General features: G+C 46.7%; 1 protein-coding gene across 3 annotated transcripts in view; it reads left to right on the top strand.

The window, feature by feature from the left end:
- Sbp2 (SECIS-binding protein 2) overlaps positions 1–21,767 on the top strand; it is a 57,027-nt gene that overhangs the window by 28,394 nt on the left and 6,866 nt on the right. For all 3 annotated transcript variants that reach the window (XM_089548495.1, XM_089548494.1, XM_089548496.1), the window contains 5 exons: positions 4,058–4,165; positions 13,575–13,804; positions 15,911–16,016; positions 18,501–18,615; positions 20,739–20,893. In XM_089548495.1, coding sequence (XP_089404621.1) covers positions 4,058–4,165; positions 13,575–13,804; positions 15,911–16,016; positions 18,501–18,615; positions 20,739–20,893 — 714 coding nt within the window. The remainder of the gene's footprint in view (positions 1–4,057; positions 4,166–13,574; positions 13,805–15,910; positions 16,017–18,500; positions 18,616–20,738; positions 20,894–21,767) is intronic.

Below are 21,767 nucleotides of genomic sequence, written 5' to 3'. Positions count from 1 at the left end.
GTTGTATGAAAGGCATTTTCTGCTGCAGGACCATTTTGCACTGCAGTATAGCATTATTGACATGTCCTGCTGATATCAGCTGCACCGTTATCTTTGGCATCTGCCGCGGTGGCTCAGTGGTTATGGTGCTTGGCTGCTGACCCCAAAGATGCGGGTTCGATCCCGGCCGCGGCGGTCCGATTTTGATGAAGCTGAAGTGCTAGTGGCCCGTGTATTGTGCGACGGCAATGCACGTTGAAGAACCTCAGGTGATCGAAATTTCCGAAGCCCTTCACTATGGCGTCTCTCATAGCCTGAGTCGCTTTGGGACGTTAAACCCCCACTAACAAACAAGCAAACATTATCCTTGGGTGAGAACGTCTGGAGTTCACTTCTACCTACCGACAGCCCACCAGTTATTGCATGCTTGTCGTGCCACCTCAAGAGCCTGCATGCAGTAAAGCTGGAGATTTGTGTCTCAATGACATCTGCAGACATAACTTTTGTTCTTGCACTGGCAGTATTGTTTGGGCTGTCTCCGTGCTTACTCTACATGTCCATATAGCATTCCTGGGAGTTTAATTTTTTAGCCACAGTGGCTCAGTGTTTGTGGTGCTTGGCTGCTGACCCAGGAGTCTCGGGTTCAATCCCACCCACGGTGGTCATATTTCAGTGAAGGAGAAATACTACAGGCCCATGTACTGTGCGGTGTCAGTGCATGTTAAAGAACCTCAGGTGGTCGAAATTATCTGGAGCCCTTCACTATGGTGTCTCTCATAGCCTGAGTTGCTTTGGGACATTCAACCCCCTAAAACCAAACCTATTCTCGTTTTCATGGACATATCATAGTGATTATGTGACGTGATATGAACCATGTGGCTACTGGGATGTGCTTGGTGTGGTGCTGTGCAAAAGCAGTGCAGTCTTTGCAACCATGTGCGAACTGCTGAGTACAAAAAGAGCGTTCACGCTTGACTGAGAGCATTTATTCTGTTCTGAGCAGCTGTGTTGCTGCCTGCGGTCCACATGATGAGGGCAGTTAGCACTCTGTTTCACATGGTGTTCAACATCATTTTAGGTAAGAATTGCTCCAGTAGTACAAACCTGTCAGAAATAGCGCGCTACAGTAGGATGTTGATGATACAATCCCACGATACAAATTTGCAAAATTCAGTGGCCAGAGTGCATTGTGTACTGTGGACAGAATTCTGAAATGTTCCGAACACACTCCTGTGCCACTACGGATGGCACGAATGTGCAAGCCGTGTCTGCACCCCCCCAACACCCACACGTTGCGATCGCCAGTCGTGTGGTACCCACACTGTGAGCAATGAGCACTGGCGTGTCGCCCGCATTTGCTGACGTCACAAGTGAGCAGTGGTATGCGGCCTATACATACAGTGCCGACTTCACATTTCCTATTCGAGCAGTACGCACCACAAACAATGAGTGCTGGAGCAAGGCCGCAAATAAATCCTGTCAGTTCTAAACAGACCTGCGTAAATGCTATTCCAGTGCTTCTGCATACAGATTTTGTTAGCTTTGGATGATACGAATATTTATCACGACCCCGTGAATCGATTCTACCCCTGTGCCTTAGGCGGTGCGGTCTGGGCAATATTATTTTTATTTTATCTGCAAACACTACTTTATGTGTATATTGTAACCTCTGTACACTTGACATAACATCATCTAACCTTGTGTTTGGCGCATGATAGCCATAGTTGCTTATGCGCCATAAAACCCCATATAACTAACTTTATGCGTATATGTGTGTAAGCCTCCCCTCTACTCGTGCATTGAACAGGCATTGAACACCTTGCTTTGTTGATGATAGTTTGAGAAAGGAATTGCAATGCCTCGTACGTTTTCTCTTACTGCCGCATTCTTCTGATTTTGCATACTGAACAGCGTGGGTTCATAACTCTACACATTTTGCCTTCCGACATCTCCGTCCTGGAAAGCAAGATGTGTGGACCAAAGTCGTAGGCTTGCTATGCGCACATTGTTACTTCTGCAGAATGGATGCGCTCACTGTTTTTCAAAATGACGGCAGGTTTTCACGTGCTGTGGTGCAGGGCGGCGGTGGAAGTGGCACGCCTATTGCTTGTTGTACGGCCCCTGCTGCACACAAAAGGAACAAAACGCAGTGCTTGCTCTCAAAAATTGCGCAGTGTGTGGCAAACATGTCTCATGGCCGGCTTTTATTTTTGTTCCTAGAGTTATGTCTCTCTGGAAGCAGCGATGGTTAAACATGCAAAAGTGATCTTTGCGAACATGGCAGCTATCAAGTGGCAGTTCTCTTGTAAAACTCTTGCCACCATGGAAGTTGCCTTCAGCAATCTCTCTGCTCATGAAAGTCGCTCTAAAGGTGTCCAGCCAACGAATGCCAGTTACGGTGCTAGCTTGAAGGGCTTATGTTTCTTAAAGGGACGCCAAGGAGGAATTCAAGCAGGCCTGTATCGATAGATTACCACATTCTAACAACAAAGACACTACTATCACTGAAAACTGCGCCTTTATAAGCTAGAAAAGGTCGAAAAATGAAATCTAGGTGTCTCCACCACTGGCCAGTTTTGCAAGTAAACTATGGTTTGTCAGCAGTTTTTTTGGTACGGTTAGGCTACACAGCCATTCACGGTAAAGTGATGATCAGGGAGTCTTTTTTTATGTAGACATCATGAGTTTAAATTGGTTAGCGGGAACGTTTTCTCAGCGACAAATGTGTATTTTGCTGTGATACAAGCCTCGGCGTACCCCGAAAGAGCCATGTAATTGGCCTTTAAGCACTAAAAAGTGCCCTTTTAAATGCACGGGTTCACATCGCCACAATTCCATGACCCTAGAAGCCTGGAGTTATTGCAAAACATTGCTGTCCTCTCTTCCTTTGTAGGCAGTTTTGAGGAAATAACTCTGCGGGGTGCCAAACCGAAACTGCGTTTGGAGTCTAATCCAGCTTTCTCTCGTCACAAAGACAGCAGGGCCTTTTTGCAAAGGTTCTGCTCGACTCTGCCTGCTGCGTGCGGTTATCTGGTGGCAGCACTGTTGCATCTTCAGTTTAACGTAGCGGGAGAGATGCAGCCTGTGTCGCACTTATGTAGAACACTCTGGTTGTGCGCACCAGGCAATAAAAACAAATTCTACTGCAGCCATCTGGTTCCTCTATGTGGCTCCCCATCCGCGAAAGCATTTTCTAAAAACCCAGCTGTTATGTCGAGTTGTCGCTTTATTTGCAGGGCGACTGACCACATGCGCATTTTTCGGTAGAGTGGCGCAGACCACATCAGTGTTGACGTGTGTTAGTGCGTCTTCATGAGCTAAAACTCTCCAGCACATCCACAGCAGCCGACCAACTGTGGTTATTCCACCCATCAGGAACAAGATAGTGGGCTGTGGGCCTGTCGTGCTTGCTCGATGACAAATGTCCAGCATAGAAAGGCAAGAGTTGCGATTAAATTTCAGCCTCGTATCGCTTGATAAATTCCCTTTTCGAAAAATCCTTGTCGGAGGTTGTGTTTGGTTGCCACAGCATGTCGGAAATGCCCATCCAGTGATCAGTGTTGCGAAAAAGCATACATGAGGGTTCATCCTGGATGTTGGGGGCCACATAGTCAACGACATGCACGTACAGGCAACTGCGTGGCTAGAAATTCGAGGCCCGTGTACTGTGCGATGTCAGTGCACGTTAAAGAACCCCAGGTGGTCGAAATTTCCGGAGCCCTCCACTACGGCGTCTCTCATAGCCTTAGTCGCTTTGGGACGTTAAACCCCATAAACCAAACCAAACCAAACTTCTAGATTGGCGTGGGTCCCTGACTATGTCATTGAGACAGTGGCTAGAGTGTTGGATAACGTAACAGGGTATGAAAAATGGTCAGTATAAAGCCTCAAGCATTGACGTCTTTGTGCGCCAGAAGTCCTGTAGAATCGCAGCGTAATGTTGTATGTGAAGGGATTTCTCTACGCTTTGGCAATTACGTATCGATGCTTAGGTGTAACGTACATGCTGATGCTCTCACTGTGCACTGACTGGTCGCTTGCCGCCTTGGGCGTTCCTGCGGCTGCCATTCTTCCCCAGGTCAGGGGGCGCCTGGTGGCGAACCAGCTGGACTCGTCTGCGCCAAGCAAGAAGCGTGGCAAAGAGCGTGAAACCCCGGCCCGCAGAAAGCTGTCGGTCGTGAAAAAAGTAGGCAAGCACTCCTCCTCAAGATATTTTCCTGCGCATAGCAGAGGGGGAAAAAATGAGTTCTTCAAGCACGGAGTACATGTACGAGGTATATATTAGCGCAGGTATACAAACACGTCTTCATAGGGCTGTAGAGACAGGATGGCACTTGGCATCCTCAGCGGATTGATGATGTGCACCGGTGTTGGTGTAAATAATCTGTTGCAAAGCCAGAAGGCACAAAAGATTTTCAACTGAAGGTGTGAATTCTCTCATTGGCATGGTTTTAGAAAGGGAGACTTTTAAATTGTTAGTGCAGTAGGAGCAGGACTTGACGAAAGTATTCACAGGGGCTATTTGCAACTGTTGGAACCAACTCTCCAAGCAATTAGCTACACTGGAGGGAGACAGCATGGCTGTGCGCCAGATGAGTGACAGGATGACATAGACATGGGCAAAAGGCTGTTCATGGAGTCCTAAATTTGTCTTAAAAAAATGTAGTCTGTGTGTTTCATCGTCCATAAAGCAAAGGTGGCACTCCTCCACGGCCAGAGAACATTTTCATGTTCAGAGAAAATTTCACTTGGAATGTCTAATGCACAGCGCTGTGTTTGTCTCTTTCTTAGTCCCGTCCTTTATGCGCTGTGCCTTCAGTTTGAAAAGAGGACTACCTAAGTTTACAAATCATTATCAAGAAAGCGCCTTTCCGAGCTGTAGTCTTAAGTTGCTTTGGTATCCTCCTGTTGCATTGCATTCACTGGGATCACGAGAAGCAGTAGGATTTATTATTTTCAAGTTGGCGTTGGCGAGATGCTTGTACCCAACTTTTAATGCCCATTAATGTTATTATGGTGTAATTCTGAAACATCATGCTAACGTACCTTGGCCAACGTTGTTGCTCACTGTTGCGTGGCAGTTGTGACTTGAAGGCAACGTTGAGGCAAAATTCTGCGTTACTTGGGTAGAAACGGCTGGAATCGACGGGTGTAGTGCATGAGTGGCCCATCAAGTGCAGTCTGGACCATTTTGGACTGCTTGCTCGGGATGCATGAAAATTCATGCTTTTCGTAGTTGCAAGCATCCCACAACTTTTTCGGTGCCGACACAAATGTCTAAGCTCCGTGCCCTAACCGTACATTGTTGCCACTCGGAGAAGAACAGACATGCAAATGACCTCTAGAAGTGCGTTTTACCACCGCATTCTCGCGTGGGCCCTTGACAGCGGTGGCAACATCGGCACCTTTCACGTTGGGCATGGCCTCTGCGATAAGCGCACTTGCGCTTGATCACAGAGGCCATGCGTTGGGGCAGCGAACTGCTGTCTCCATGTCGGAGGGTCAGCATCCTAAGGTCACTTCTTAGAGAAAGACATGCCTTGCCAACGCATATGTGAGGTGAGAAACATGACACACAGGTAGGAGGGACAGAGTCCACAGGCATCATGCATTTGCCAGGCCATCTGCCAGTGCAGGTAAGTGAGCGTTTTGGTGTTATAAGTACCATTCCATTTCATGTTGACATTACTGGGATACTTGTTTGAATGTAAATGCTTCAAATTCAAATGCCTTGCCATAGCTTACCTACACTCTTTAACTCTTTAAATAAAAACTCTTGGCGTAAATATTCTGAGCTTAACACCCATAGAATTCAGATGCATCCGACACTCAAATGTTTTACTTCTTTTTGAAAACAAGGCGACCTTATGCTTTAGTTGTATGGGCATGCGTCTAGGGATGTATTCTTGTGAAAACGATTGCTGAAAGATGGGGCGACGCACGGCGCGAATCAGATTTGAAATATGCCGAACCTTTTTTAGTACGTGGTTCCTACCTTCGCTGAGCCGCTTCTATTTTGAATAAGGCAAATGCGATCTGAGATCTGCGCGAGCACATGCATAGCCGTTTTTCTCGAGCTCCAAACGAAATTTACGTTCAGTCTTTCAGTCTGGTAAACTATAAATATTTTTCTTCTTATTTTAGAACTTAGATTCATAAGTGCGCATTCTGCTTGATCGGAGTGGCTTTTGGTGTAGTATTTGCTGTGTTCGCCAGGCTCTGGTCGACCTACAATGAATAAAATTTAATCTAGGAACTAACACTGCGTGACTTTGCCGAGATCCTAGTGTTGTTGGACCGATGTTGAAACGACACACATGTTGAAGCTCGCGAAAATGAAAATGGAGAAGAAGAAAAACTCGTTACAGAATCCGGTGCTGATTCAAACGTCGCGCGTTAGCGGCTCGCTGTGAACGCCGAAGGCGACCGGTAGCAGCTGTTTGGTCTTTTCGTGCGAATTGATACTGGGCACGTTGTCCGGGGTGATTATCATTTGAAAATGGTCCCTTGCGTTCAATTTACGATTACAAGCACACGGAATATTGCGCCTAAACTTATGATAGCTGTGACGTCAAAGTGTGGTTATATGTGAAGTGAGAGAAAACCGTCGATATAATCGCTGCTTCATCGTTTTAATTCACGAAGTGCTGAAGCCAGCCTTCCTCAAGAGTCTGAATGACAACGAATGTAAAAGCGATGATTATATTGCAGTTTTTTCATGCCACACGTGGTAGGATACAACTTAAAAAAACAGCAGTTGCTAACACTGGGCCGTGATCCGCGGCGCCCTGTATTACTCCGCAGGCCAACCGCAACTGTAAACGAAACCAGCCTTTAAATGCTTGACTATATCGAACAATCCACGTGTCAAAATCCTAGAGCTCATAATTTTTTTCTTGTGATAAGCTTCTTGTTTACATAACAAGAAACGTTTAACCAGCGGACTACTTTTTTGTCGTGGAGGGATTCTGTGCGCGGAGGTTGAATGTGGGCGGAGCTTCACTGGTATCCGACACTTTGACGTAACAGTCCACGTTAAACCGAAACACTACGACGATATGCGAAACTGCTTGGTGGTCTGGTAACAACGTGCACTGCTTCCGGTTTCCATCTTTGGTCGAGCCGCGATGGTTCATCGTTTTCTGGGCGTACTTTCTCGATACCGGTATAGCTGTCATGAATCTTGCGAGTGGAATTTTTAAAGGCGAGCTTTAGGTGCTGCGGTGCTTGCACGGCTTTACCAAATGTAGGTGCTTTCAGTAAGCGCGCCAGCTCACTCCTGCCGAGTCCTCAGCTCCGCGTGAAGTCTGGCGCTGATGATAGCAAGAACAGGCACTCGAAAGTGGGTTGGAAAGTCGAACCATGTGCCGTTGTCGTTTTAATGATGTTTTAATGCGCGCATTAAAGCACCGGTTCAGGCATCGCGCATTATCATGGCTTTTATTTTCAGGTGGACGCGAATTCATCGGGTAGGGTAGCGAGCGATTATTTTGCGCTGATGTGTTGACAAGCTTCTGTGGCAGTGCGAACTTTCGTTCGCGCCGATGCCAGGAGTTTCGTGCACTGCAGTATAATCACACAAGACCCTCGACTAGCTGTGTAATGCCATTCCTTTACTGCAATGTGCAATGCACATCCGCGGTTTTCGACGTCACCGTTTCAGAGCCCGGCGCCGGTTGATTTTCGCCACAATTCGTTGAAACCTCGTCTTGCTTAAACGCCGTTGAAGCCAGTATTGCGTGTTATCAGTCGATATTAACAAGAGGAAAGGAGGCACATGTAATTCAAAATATTGTAAGCAAAGACGCAGTTATTTATTTATTTTTATTTTATTTTTTTTTCAGTTTTCGTACTTGCGATATACCGTATTGTGCGTTTTTATCGTGAAGACTTTCAAAAATTTTCCCGCCTCAACCGCTCGCTCGTTTGCGGTGAAACTGCGCACAGAGCTTGCGCAATATGGTAACTTTTGTATCGTAGCAAGTTTTACAACGGTGCTTACTTAGTTGAGCCGTGCATGATGCGAAATCGTACTTGACTGCGTAGAGATCGTCGAACCAAAACCCGCAGACGCTGTTTTTTCGCTGAAGGGCGGCAGTGGCGCCATCTGTTTTCAGCAGTGAAAAGCGTCACGACAAGGCGCTGAGGTAGCCGAGGTGAGCGTTGCATGAAGCGCGTGCCTACACTGTACGCGTGCCCTTTGAATGTGCCGCTTTTTCGGCTAACTGAGCGAAAAAAAATATCAGAACAACTGATTTAACGAGGCTTTACCTTTCAGGTGATATTATTTGCAAAATCACCGCGGCACTTTGTCGTGACGCTTTTCACTGCTGAAAACAGATGGCGCCACCGCCGCCCTTCAGCGAAAAAACGGCGTCTGCGAGTTTTGGTTCGACGATTTGAACGCAGACAACTACGATTTCGCATCATGCAGAGCTCAACTAAGTAAGTACCGTTGTAAAACTTGCTACGATACAAAAGTTACCGTATTGCGCAATCTCTGTGTGCAGTTTCACCGCAAACGATAGAGCGGTTGAGGCGGGAAAATTTTTGAAAGTCTTTACGATAAAAACGCACAATACGGTATATTGAATGAATGTTGCGAGAAAAGCCAGGAAAAAAGTTGCGTAAGAAGAAAGCACGATCTCTCAACCTATCTTTAAATAACAGCACTGACTGTAGCGCGGATTGGACGTTAATCCGCGCTGCCATGAAGCGCGCGCTTGATTACATGGTTAATAGGTTTAACGTCCCAAAGGAACTGGCTATGAGGGACGCCGTAGTGAAGGGCTCCAGAAATTTCGACCACCTAGGGTTAACGTGCACTGGCATCACACAATACACGGGCCTCTATAATTGCGCCTCCATCGAAATTCGACCGCCGCGGCCGGGATTGAACCCGCGTCTTTCGGGCGCCGAGCTCCATAAGCACTGAGCCACCGCGGCGGCTTGATTAGAGAAAGATGCTACAGCTGTAGGTGCATGCACGGACTCGACACGCTTGTAAAGCTGTGTGTGCAGCGGTCCAAATTGGACAAATCTCTTCGTTGTGAAGCAAGCTGTTGGTGCTTGACACAACGATAAAAAAATGAGACGGCCTCAAGCATTTTCAGAACACTGGAGCACATACTTACAAGCTTGGAAAGGCGTCCCTCCTTCACAGTAAAGTACCTATCCACTACGGCGTCTCTCATAGCCTTAGTCGCTTTGGGACGTTAAACCCCATAAACCAAACCAAACCTATATTATCCAATTTTTTTTCACAGACTTTCATCACTGCAGATATCGAATGTAGGAATCCTCAAAAAATAAAGCATTCACACATGAGTTTTTATAAGTAGGGTGTATTTCTTCACAAAGATGCTTAAGCGCACATAACATATATGCGGCTGCGATCGCAGAAAACAGTGCTTGGGATCTTGCAACATGGTTCAGAGAGCTTGCTAGCCCTGCTAAAACTAATTGAACACGCAGCAAACTTAGCAATAATTGGCGTGTGGTTCTTCGAGTGCACTTAGTTCGCTACGGCACGAGCTATTCGTGTTTGTAGATGGAGCGCACTGAGTGCCCATGGCCACAATTTGCCTGCACATTAATGAACGCACTTCTTTGCAACTGGAATACACGCTTGAAGAACACAGATGTAGGCCGGCTCAAAAAATTTGCTTTCTCTATTACGTTATATATTCACAACTGACCGACTGTGTGCTATTGGAGACTTAATAGTGCGCGAAATCGGCTTCTAATTTTGATCAGAGACAACAAAGGCTCTGGTCTCTGTCTTAATTTAAACACAAATCACCTAGAAAGCTTTCTGAAAAATCAGCGGAAAGCGAGACCCGTGCACTGATCGACTGAGTGACACATACCTCGCATGGCATTTGGTGTTACTAAAACGTAGGGCAGAGCACGTTAAAGAACCCCAGATGGTCGAAATTTCCGAAGCCCTTCACTACGGCGTCTCGCAGCCTGAGTTGCTTTGGGACATTAAACCCCGTGAACTAAACCAAACCAGAAAAAAAAGAGAAAAGGTGGAACGCATCTGGTTGTGGCACACATCATAGTGTCTTTGCATAGTGGACATCGTAGCGTAAGGGTGCATTGGCATTTTACTTTTCAAACGAAACGCAGCCGTTTTAACCCAACGCTAGGCCGCGGTTTCATTTTCTGTACCAAACCTACATAGAGGACTTAGTTCTCGGAGCGCCGAGAGATGGCGCTGCACATTTCGCACATCTAGGGTGCCTCAATGTCGCGCGGACATCAAGGCACCCTACGGATATCGTCTATTACTTAGCGGTAGTAGGAGAATATCACGTGGTAATCCGTGTATACTAATGACTTACGCATCATTATAAACAAGAAAACACGCACCCAAAATTTAGGTGTCTGTTCTCCTTTAAGAGGCGGACTGACCGATTTCAATGCAGAAATGCAATGCTAGCCGCGAAACCGATCAGTCGTCCTGCTCCTCGGCCACAGCGCTTGTTGCTTTCGTGCCTATCTTACTGCAATAAACTTATGAAAACTTATCTGTGTCCTTTAATCTGCCTTGCGGCGCAATTAACCACATCACAATTTATCGGCATGTGGTGAATTATGCACACAACCAAAAGCGGACGGTCCCGCCTTTTGCCCACACAACGAAAGTCTCTGCTGACGCCAGCGCCGCCGCATCTCCTTGACGTCACAGCCTGACACTTGTCTTGCAGTCTGCGTCATACAGCTTCTTGATGACGTCACCCTATTGTGAGTACACGCACACGCGCCACCAGTTTTTCTTGTGATGGGACTAGTAATGCTTTCTCATTCTAGTAATGCATTCTCATGTCCTGAAGTCCTGCATATTCTGTCGCATTTCCTCTGGATGATGCGTTGAATTCGCTGTGTCAGCCGCATTCGGTACTCGACATAGAGGGAAAGCTGGGTGCGCTGCACTTCAGCTACTATATGGTAGAGTTTACCTTGGTAGGTTATGGTAGTTTACCTTGTATATGGGAGTTTGCATGGAGCTTCCAGACTAGCCACCATGGGCACTTTAAGCATCATGGGCCGGAGCACTACCGACTAATAATAAATTGGTTTTTGAGGAAAGGAAATGGCGCAGTATCTCTCGCATAACTCACTGCGCATGTAAGGGAAGGGAGGAAGGTGCGAGTGCAAGAAGAAAGAGGTGCCGTAGTGGAGGTCTCTAGAATAATTCAGACCACCTGGGGATCTTTAACGTGCACTGGCATCACACAGCACACGGGCACCTTTTGCATTTCACCTCCATCGAAACGTGGCTGTCGTGGTCGGGTTCGAACCTGGGTACTCCGGCTCAGTAAACAAGCGCGTTAACCACTGAACCACCGCGGTGGGTGACTCGCCTTTCACCCGTTCGAGCAGGCCCTTCTTTCTGGTGCGTCGTCTGCAAGCGGAAATATGCGTTCTGGCGTAGCTGTATCCTCTACTGTCGCATCTCAAGAAACCTCTCGACACTCAACACACACAGGCAGCTTTCTACGACAGGTCGTCGTCAGGCCCCACCACCACCATATTCTTCTTCCCACATGGCAATAAGGATAACTTTCTTGGCTTTGCCGGAGATGTCATTGCATCATTCGTGTCTAAAGAGCACGGCGCTGTTGTTGTATGCGTAAATCAGTGCCGCAATGTTTGCGTAGTTGATTGCCATCCTGTAGCCGATCTCACTCCAATCCTGGAGTTGGACAATCTTTGTGGCTTTAAAGTCTGTGCCAAACAGATCGGTGACAGGACATCCACTGGCCTCATTTTCGCAGTTGACCGCAGTGTCTCCGAATCCAAGATTCTCGACGGTATTGACAGCAAAGTCCCAGTGTTGGGATGCTGGAGAAGCGGCGACCATGTTGTTGTGCGCTTCGCTGGTGCCAAACCACCAACCGAAGTAGAAACCACCAACTTTGTGGAAATATTCACTCCGCGGATGCAGCGTTCTCGCTCGCTAACCGCGGAGGGGTTTGTGCTCAAGGGAACGAAGGGAGGGACGACAAAGCGTGAACACATATATATTATTTATTACACTTGCAATTAATACATAGAGCAGGCCAGCTAGCTACGGAACATCGAGGCATTCCTCGGAAATAGAAGGCTGCATAAGAAGGTCTTACGACTCACCAGCTGGGGCGAGAGTGCGACTTAGAGGCATCGGCAGCGAACTTATACTCGCCTCATTCTTGGGGCAAAGCTATCCCCGGGAATTTGCTGGGGGAGGTGACAAGAGCACACGTTTGCTGCGCTAGTTTGGCTGGCCGGAACCAGAAGTCCAGCAGCAAGGCCTGACGTATCTCTGTGGCAACGTGCACGGTGAATGCAATTCAACAGGCAATGTGTGGGAGAAAATTGGAACTGGAAATAGCTGGCGGACAGTTTTCTCGTGGTTCTTTGTGTTCACTTTGAAAACGTACCTCACCCATTTGATTCTTGAGTTCAGTTGGCCGACCTATTCTTTTTCGTGAGGTACAAAATGGCAACAAATAAAAAATGAGCGGTTATGAGAAAAAGGTCACCTCAACGACGCCATGAGGGAAGGGACGAAGCCAAGAACAGATGAAAGGCACTGCAGTCAGTTAAGTTTTTCCGTAAAACGTCAGAATGGCCGGTTGGCCTGGTCGAATGCTGGGCAATTCACGTCTTCGTCCACTCTTCCAACGACACGTTGCCGGTTGGGGCAGCAGTTCCAACTTCTTGACAGAAAAAACTGATTTATTGAAGACTAGACCAAAATAAAAGCAACAAGAGAAAAGGCTGTTTGCAAGAGGAGCCGTGTAAAAGCTGCCGAGACTGAGACTCAGCGCGCTCCTCCTGAGCGCTTTTGTTGGAGCTAGATTTTAAACCCTCCGATAATCGGGCAGAGCTTTACTACATCTGCTCTCGCCCAATTCCGACCAATACTAGTGCAATGGCATCACACACACAAGTGGGTGGAGCCCAGGGCTCGCCAGAGCCCGACTCAGCGGACCGCGCACTTTTCCTGGAACATGCAGGGTGCGTGGTTTCGCATATGTATCTCGATACACCTGCAACCTATCGAGGCGTCAGTAAAGCAGAACTCCATTGCTTCGCTGGACAGTCAGGTGGTTTCACAAGGCGCCGACCTTATTTAACCCCCCCTCACACTTGAGAGCTCATCCCTTTTCGATGAAAACGGTCATCGGCCCTTTGTGACCCCGACAAGGCTTTTCGCAGTCTTGCTCCCCATTTCCCCGCGGCCTTGGACAGCGTCCGAAGCGCGCGACACTCTGTCATCATTCTCAACCCCTCCAGACTTCCAACAGACACAGCAGTTACTGGCAAAAGGGGGGGAAAGGAGCCGCCGGTGCTGTAGGCGCTGTAGCTTAACACAGTCTGTCACCAATGGCAAGCTCAGTTGGTGGGAATGCATTTCTGCAGCAGCTTCACCCAGTGATACGTGGCTGTATCTCCAAACTTTTGCACTGAATTTTCTGTTCTGCTTTGTACTGTATTTTGTACCATTATTGCCATGCCCACAATAATGTGTACTCTCTTAACTTGTGTGCTAGTACACCCTCTCTACCTCCTCCTCCTCCCCCACTCCTGCTTGTCCCTTGCAGATCGTCCTCAAAGAGCGCGAGGAACGCCGCCAGCGGCAGGAGAAGCTGCGGCTTGCCTCGGCAGCCCGACAGAGCCTCCTGGCCATCCCCAGAGTGGTGGTCGAGCTGGACGAGAGCCCAGTGCCCGAGTCTGGCGGCCTCGAAGATGGTGACCCAGCAATGCAGCTCCCTCTGCTGGAAGAAACAGAGAAACTTGAGACGAGGCGCCTGCACTCCACCCGGTTCAGAGAGTGAGCGCCCCGCATTCAGTTGCATTGGAGTGAAGGACTTGGCATGAATTGCCTTTAGTTCTTCCCACTGTGGGGAAACTAACATTGTCCTCAAACCGCAGCCAGACTTGAGGCCAAAGCGTTCCAAAAATTTTCTTCTGAATGCTATCCAGCAGGAAAAAAAAAACAACAAACAAAACTTCCCCATCCTTGCACCCCGAGCGGGCTTTAACCAATGCCGGCACAAATAGGACAGCTTCATTTCCCAGTGCTTCAGAGCACGGGGCCGTCGCTGCAGTGCCCTCTCACTATGTGCTTTAATGGTGCACTTTTAATCCTTTCCTTCTGTGCTTCCAAATGTTTGGTGGGCGCATATCTCTGCAAAGGGGCCGAATCAGTAGCCAAGAGACTGAAAGGCTCACCTGTATTGCTGGCAGCAGCTTTATGTAGCCGCGCACGAAGGTGAGACGGTAGCAAAAGGTAACGGGTTAGTTTTGTGGCATGTCAAGCAGTGAAAGTAGCGAGGGGCTGTCACCGTGCTGCCTAGTAAAAAAAAAAAAAAAGTTTTGCTCTAGCAAAACAACCGCAAAAACAAAGACGCTGGAGAAGGCACAAACACACACTGACGCTGGACTTTCAACTGACGTATTTCTTACTCATCCACATGCTTAAAAGCCATTTTCTTGCACAAGCGCACGTGCAAACAAAAAACCTAAGAGCTGAATACCTGAGTGCGGCTACTACTATCTGTGAAGTGCTTTGAATTGTGCCATGCCTTTCCAGCAGTGTGTTTCATATTTATGCCTACTCTTTACGACGAGACAGACTGCAAATATTTTTTGCTTAGAAAATAGTTGTTTATGGTAGAGGTGCCCGATTGTTGTGTGCAACTTGTGGGTTTGTTTACTGTTTTATATAGCTTGACTGGTGTAATGCTACTTCATTTCGATTTTTTTTTTCATTTTTCTTGTCTTTCTCCGTCCTTCTGTGATTGGTTCTAATGATGTTACAGCACATTGTCACTTGGCTCCAACCAATGATCAACACAGAACGGGGACGCGGCATGCTGGAGCCCATCACTGGAAACGAATAAAACTGAAACACACTCGACGAGGGATTATTGCATTGCACTGGTTCTGCATTCTATTTACCACAGTGCATCGTTCATTCAATTGTAGCTTTAGTTTGTTGTGCAGGCGGGCTTTTTTGTTTGTTGTCAGCAACAGTTTCTGGTATGAATTCCAGACGTATGTCATTTTCAGCATCTAGCAAAGGAAACGCTGGCTGATGCATTGACCAGGTGTGCATGCATGTGTGCGTGCATATGTTTCAAGGCCCACGCTTGCATGACCACTAGCCATTTTTCACAATGTTTGCACGATCGCTGTGGCACTTCAGCTTATATGGCGCATAAAAACAACTTTGTCATTAGAAAGAGAAATGAATTTACTTTATAATGGTGTGCATGGTTAATAGAAATTATTCATGACATGAGTGAACTGAGCAAAAAACAGAGTGCATAAAACAATACTTTTATTCAACTTGCCTGCTGGCATGACGTTTTTCGGATAAAGTATTGTGCCAAGAAGAGGACTGATTCTGCACTCTTTAAATGAAACATTAATCTCATTAAATAGGGACCCGTTTTTGGATCCAATGGGTAGTTATTTAGAACTGGCACTCTGAAAAGGACCAAAAATGACAAAAATGGCGCTAGAGGCTCAGTAACTGCCGGTCTAAATTGACGACACTCGAGCATACTTGGTACATTTGTGGATCGTGCATGTTTCATTACATGTGCATAATTTCTTTGAGCTGCACTTGGTGGTTGTTTAGTTTTTATTGGTCAGTGTTACTTGTAATCAAGAGAATGTGATGCAGGATGGTAAGCTTCAGCAATGGTGTAGTGGTCTAATGCACTGGCCAGCGAAACTGATCTTCGCACCGTCATTGTTCCCCACTTGTGGGCAATTCTATTCTTTTGCTTCACAGCCCCTGAGGGTGTGACTGTGCCGGCAGACAGCGAGTTTTTGCTGCGAGACTTCTATGCTGTCGCACAGTATGCATGCCTTGCAGCATCAAGGTTACAGGCTTGAGTTTTCACTTCTTCCTTTCTACCATGTGCAGCTATTGCGACCACGTTCAAACTGTGGAAATCAACACGACTGCGAGGACCCTGCTGACTGACCTGGTATTCTTCCAGGACCGGCTGTATCAAAAGGACCCCATCAAGGTGTGTCTGTGGGAGGGTGTTTGAGCACCCTTAGTGCGACGCAGGAGTAAGAGCAATTGAGAACCAACCCCACTCAGTTTTGTTGGGATTGGTTTATTGTCACATTAAGTCGGCGTAATACTCTTATGGCTTTTTGGAACGCTCCAAGGTAAGGAAAACTCCGTAGGCTAGCCACGCAAGGCTAAATACTGACACTGCAGAGAAAGTGGTTACCACACTCCCTTTGACACCCTCTCCACATACATAGTTGTGCTCTGATGCGGGTTCAGTGCATAGTATGCTGATGTGGAAACAGTGATCTTTTCAAATTGCATGATTCCAATCGGTACCATGATGGCAACAGTTGGGATGAAACAAATTTGCAGACATCGCTCTTGCATCGTTTTTAAGAACAGGATGCTCCGGAGTAAAAAAAATATTGTCTTGACACAGATGTTAACCCTTGCTGAAGCAATGAGCATTTGATTTCACATCTCTTTTTGTGCAAACATTCATTTGACAAACAAGCTCTGTTGACCAAACCCCTTCAGGCAACTATAGCGGTAACATGCTGGCCTGTCTGGCCTTTAGTCCCTTGTTGGTGGCGTGTACCATCATGTAAATTACATTGGCTGTCTGACGTGCTACACAAAGTATATGACTGCTCCAATAGGCGCACTCATTTCTGGCAGCAAGAGTCCACCTCAGCACCATTGGTGCTTCTGTATGACCCCTGTGAAATCAAGCTTTTAATGCGTTAGCATTACAAGGGCCTTTGCAAGTGGAAATGGCAAAAGCCGTCTGTCAGTTGCCAGTGGAACGGCTATGAATGAACCTTGGGCATAGGAACCTTAGTACGCCACCTTGGATATAAAGAAGTTTTGTGTGTTACCTTGGATGTAATAAATCTAAGTATGCTAGAGTAGTGATTGGGGCTTGTTAGTCTGGATGCATGACTGGAAGAAGCAGCGCAAAAAGACGAGGGCAAACACAGAAGCAGAGGACAGTTCGGCGCCTGTTCTGTCAGCTTCTGTGTTCATCCTCTTCTTTTCATGCTGCTTCCTCTAGTCATGCTAAGTGTGGAACCTCGGACATAACAATATTTTCTGTCTGGACCTCGGGTGTAGCGAACTTAGTGTGTTGACCTTGGATATATCAAACTTTAGTGTACTACCTCGGATATAACTAAAGTGTGTCAACATCAGATATAACAAACATTTAGCTGCTAACGCATTTAGGCGAAGCGATCGACCGTATCGCTTGAGTGTTTTTTGCACATCTTTCAGTTATTTATTTGAGCAGTGTTAAATTGCAGCAGAGGAAACACTTGAAATTTAAGTGAACATGGCGTTTCCTTGCGAGCTTCTTTGAAGGAATGCAACAAGCAAAGGGAAGACCACGCATTGTGATTGATTGGGACAGTGGGAGATCAAAGTGCATCACATTTTTGGATGTTCTTGTGACCCGATGGGCAGATTACATTGGGAGAACTCAAGGCAGTCTGCTGTAAAAAACCAGCTGGACATTAACACACTTAAAGGGTCAGTCTACTCACCTAGATGAGTGTATAAATAATGGCATATTCTGGTAGTTGGCACCCTAGAACATCAATAACGAGGGGTCTGCGCCCGGTTTAGGCAGGAATTTATATTTTATTTCGGCGTTAAAAGTCGCATAAAAAAGCATGGTGGCGACCCCAAACGTTCATTTTGTTCAAGAAAGTGGTAGTCTTTTTTTGTAGAAGCATAAGTGAATATACTACGTACCATTTGTATGCCCCAATGTCAGAGAAACGCACGTTTTGTTCTAGTAAACTGTAGAATGCGTACCGCTCGCTTTTTCTGTAAACCACATGAATATTTATAGTTACACGTACGCAAAACGCAGGCACATTCCCACTTTTAGTTCAGCGTATGCTAGCAGAGACGCAAAAATAAACTCAGCCTATAGTGGCGCCATCTGGTCGTCAGGACGGGAACCATTGCTGTAAACAAACCGACTCTCCACTTAAGCCTAGGAGCGGTAGAATCGTCACTCTAATTATTAAAATAAAGCAAATTTATCTCTTATATGTTTTCTTATAGGCGAGATGAGACGAAGCGAAAGACAGGCGCCCCATTTATGGCCACTGAACGCACTGAAAAAGGCAGCAACAACGAGAATTCAGTCCGAAGCGAGAGGTCCGGCTTCGATAGGCGCCGCCATGTTTGTCGCCGCGCGGCGGAAATCCAGATGGTTGCCAGATGAGACTACCATCTCATACAGATGTGTTCCCACATTAATAAATTCTATTTTAAAATGTTCTACCGCACTCCTTGGCACCACAGCTGGCTAAACGGTAATTTGAGTAAAGAGCTATCGGTTGCTGCAAATAAAATATGGTCGATAAAATTCAGTAGACTGACCCTTCAATGCTCATTAGACCTAAAAGCTTACTAGAGCTGCTGCTTCCACGTGTACTAGGTTACTGTAATGTTTTGTTGCTGTTTTCCTTGCTTGAGGCAGGCCCGATCCAAGCGACGGCTGGTCTACGGCCTAAAGGAGGTGCACAAGTACTTGCTGCTCAACAAGCTCAAGTGCATCATCTTTGCCCCTGACATCGAGGAAGTCAAGGCCGAAGGTAGGTGCCATGCCATATGCCATTACATACCACTTTTCGCATGGTCAGGGAATGTTTTATAACGACAGTTAATACATAATGACCTGTAGAAGAATCGTATGTGAAAATACTGGAAGGTGTCTATAACGACCGCGCAGTTACCACAGTCCTTCATAAAGTCAGCAATGAAATTCCAACAAGGAAGGGTGTCAGGCAGGGAGACATACATGATCTCGCCAATGATATTCAGCGCCTGTTTACAGGATGTGTTCCGAGGCCTGGATGGGGAACAGTTAGAGGTAAGAGTTAATGGAGAATAGTACCTACTAATTTGCGATTTGCTGATGACATAGCCTTGCTAAGTCACTCAGGAGATGAGCTGCAAAGTATGATCAGTGAGTTAGACAGGCAGAGCAGAACGGTAGGTCTTGAACATGCAGAAAACCGAATTAATGTCAACAGTCTCATAAGGGAACTGCAGTTCACAATTGGCAGTGAGGTGCTGGAAGTGGTAAGGGAATAGGTCTACTTAGGGCAGGTAGTGGCCGTTGATCTGGATCATGAGAGGAAAATAGCTAGAAGAATAAGAATGGAGGGGAGCAGAAATGGCAGGTTTTTTCAGATCGTGAATGGTAGCTTACCAATATCCCTCAAGAGAAAAGTATACATACAACAGCTGCATATTACCGGTACTTACCTGTGGGGCAGAAACGTAGGGGCTAACGAAAAGGGTTCAACTTAAGTTAAGAACAACGCAGCTAGCAATGGAAAGAAAAATTATAGGTGTAACGTTAAGAGATCGGAAGTGGGCAGAGTGGGTGAGGGAACAAACGGGGGCTAATGACATCCTGGTCAAAATCAAGAGGAAGAAATGAGCTTGGGCATGGCATGTAATGCGAAGGCAAGATAACTGCTGGTCCTTAAGGGTAACGGAGTGGATTCCAAGAGAAGGCAAATGTAGCAGGGGCTGGCAGGAAGCTAGATGGGCAGATGTGATTAAGAAGTTAATGGGGTACGGTGGCCACAGCTGGCAAAGGACAGGGTTAATTGGAAAGACATGGGAGAAGCCTTTGCCCTGCAGTGGCCATAGTTAGGCTGATGATGATGATGATGACCATCTCGCTACTCTATGGACACCTCGGCTGCACTGTAAGGGAAGAGATGATGGAGGGAGCCTAAGCTTGGCAGAGATGATAAAGAGTGCTTTAGTGAAATAGTGAAAAATTATGGGTTAATTTCAGCCACAGGGTTTCCTTAACATGCATTGACATAGCACACCGTCACCGTATGACTTTCGTATCCATCAAAATTTGATTCTGCAACCCTGGGCTCAGCTGTTGAGAGCTGTATAGTCACTGCTTCCAGTCCGAAATTAGGTTGCGTTATGTTGCATGTGCAACTCAAAGGGATTTTGGAGCTTGCATCGTTGCCTGGGTGTATTCAGTAAAGGCATGTGCAAGCCTGTCTACATGTTCGCTCTTTGTGCAAAGCACAATAGGGAACATGCTATTCATGCTTGGAGGTGCCGGTACACAGCCTTGATCCTTTGTTTGTGACACAACAGCATGACCAGTTTCCCTGGCAAGATTGTAGCCATGCACACCTAATTCCACGATGCTCGAGATTGTCGTGGGTGCTTTCAGCATGTCCCAAAAGTTTGTCGCCATCTTTAAATTGAGTGCGGCCGAGAGTGGCAGTGAATTTTATCTTCGACACCGCTGAGTTATTCAGTTGCACTGAGTGTGCAAGCCAGCCCAACAGTTCATCTCACTGCTACGCCAGCCTCCTGCTGATCTGTTGTCTGTGGCATTGTCACCACCACATGACACTATGAACTTGTAGGCACCCTAGCATAGTGTCTGTTAGTACATATTACTTGATGTGTTGTCTGAGCTTGCCGTGTATGCTACCAAGGCCAATATAATGTAATGATTCCATTGATTCTATTCGATGCCATGCCCCTGTTGTCGCTGAGCTTGAGCCATGTCGAAGAGGGAGGTGGCGTCGCTTCAGCCAATTGCAGGAAGCGAGAAATAGAAGAGAGCAACGGAATCAAAATGCAGTCATTATACGACACTGGCCCAGGCTAACATCTCCAGTCATCATCAGAAAGTGCCTGTTTCTTTTCACCCATGCATACGCAGGAGGCCTCGACCACTCACTCAGCGCCATCATTGATTACGCGCGGGCGCACTTCGTGCCAACTGTGTTCGCCCTGAGGCGCCGCCTTCTGGGCAGGCTGGCCAAGAAGAGTGTGGCAGTCAGCTGTGTCGGCATCTTCGACTACAGTGCACGAGAGGTATTTGCTGCAGAAAAGAATGAGCGGCAAAGCTGCACGAAATTCTTTTTTCTTTGCCACTGCACACCTTGACTTCAGCACTGCCTTGTCACCCCAGATTAACATCATTATTGGAATTATTGCTCCTGCTCGCGCTGCAGGCAGTTTTAAGGCAGGGACAAGCCCAAGGAGAGGAGGAGGAGCAGGAGAGGTAGCCACGACATCGATAGACTGCCCCTATATTCGCCGACGATGGCTTCAGATGAAGACAGTAAAGATAGTAATGACTGTAGATATCGCAGGTGAACCAACATTTGGCAAAGCATATAAGGCTGCTGAAATTGTAATGCTGCAAAGTTGCTAATCGCATTTCAGATGCCGAGGACTGAGGCTAGAAAAATATTGACTGGTGATGATCTAAGGGGCAATTTTATCTTTTTTTTTTAATCTTCGTTGCTAGGCTTCGTATTCGGACTTGCACTCAGTTCAGAGGTCCACACCCAGTATCACAGGCTTTCCTTTTTCTGAGGAAGGGAGGGGTGCTTAATGTTTGGCCACTCTGCTTTGCGGTTGCTTGGTCAGTTTGTCCTCATATTGAGGATGGATAGGGACCTTGAATGTGAGTGTTTTGATATTCCTTCTCTTTTGAGGAAAAATAGCACGGTGTACAGAATTGATGGAAGTAGCCAAAACACCACTCCCGTTACCATCGTTGAAGTTTTTATGCATGTATATCACGTGCATATGCACGTAAAATCATGACATGGACATTTTTCTTGAAGAAAAACACAGAAGACATCTTTTTAAAGGGGAAATAGGTTCATAATTATGATATTGCCATGCATCTTTGAACTGTTTGTTTGTTCAAGTCTCCAGCAGGTGGCTTTATCATTTT

Source organism: Amblyomma mixtum, chromosome 6 (assembly GCF_055824585.1).
Source record: "Amblyomma mixtum isolate Tamu chromosome 6, ASM5582458v1, whole genome shotgun sequence".
NCBI lineage: Eukaryota > Metazoa > Arthropoda > Arachnida > Ixodida > Ixodidae > Amblyomma > Amblyomma mixtum.
Note: the sequence above shows the minus strand (reverse complement) of the source record. Positions and strands in the feature narration are given on the sequence as shown.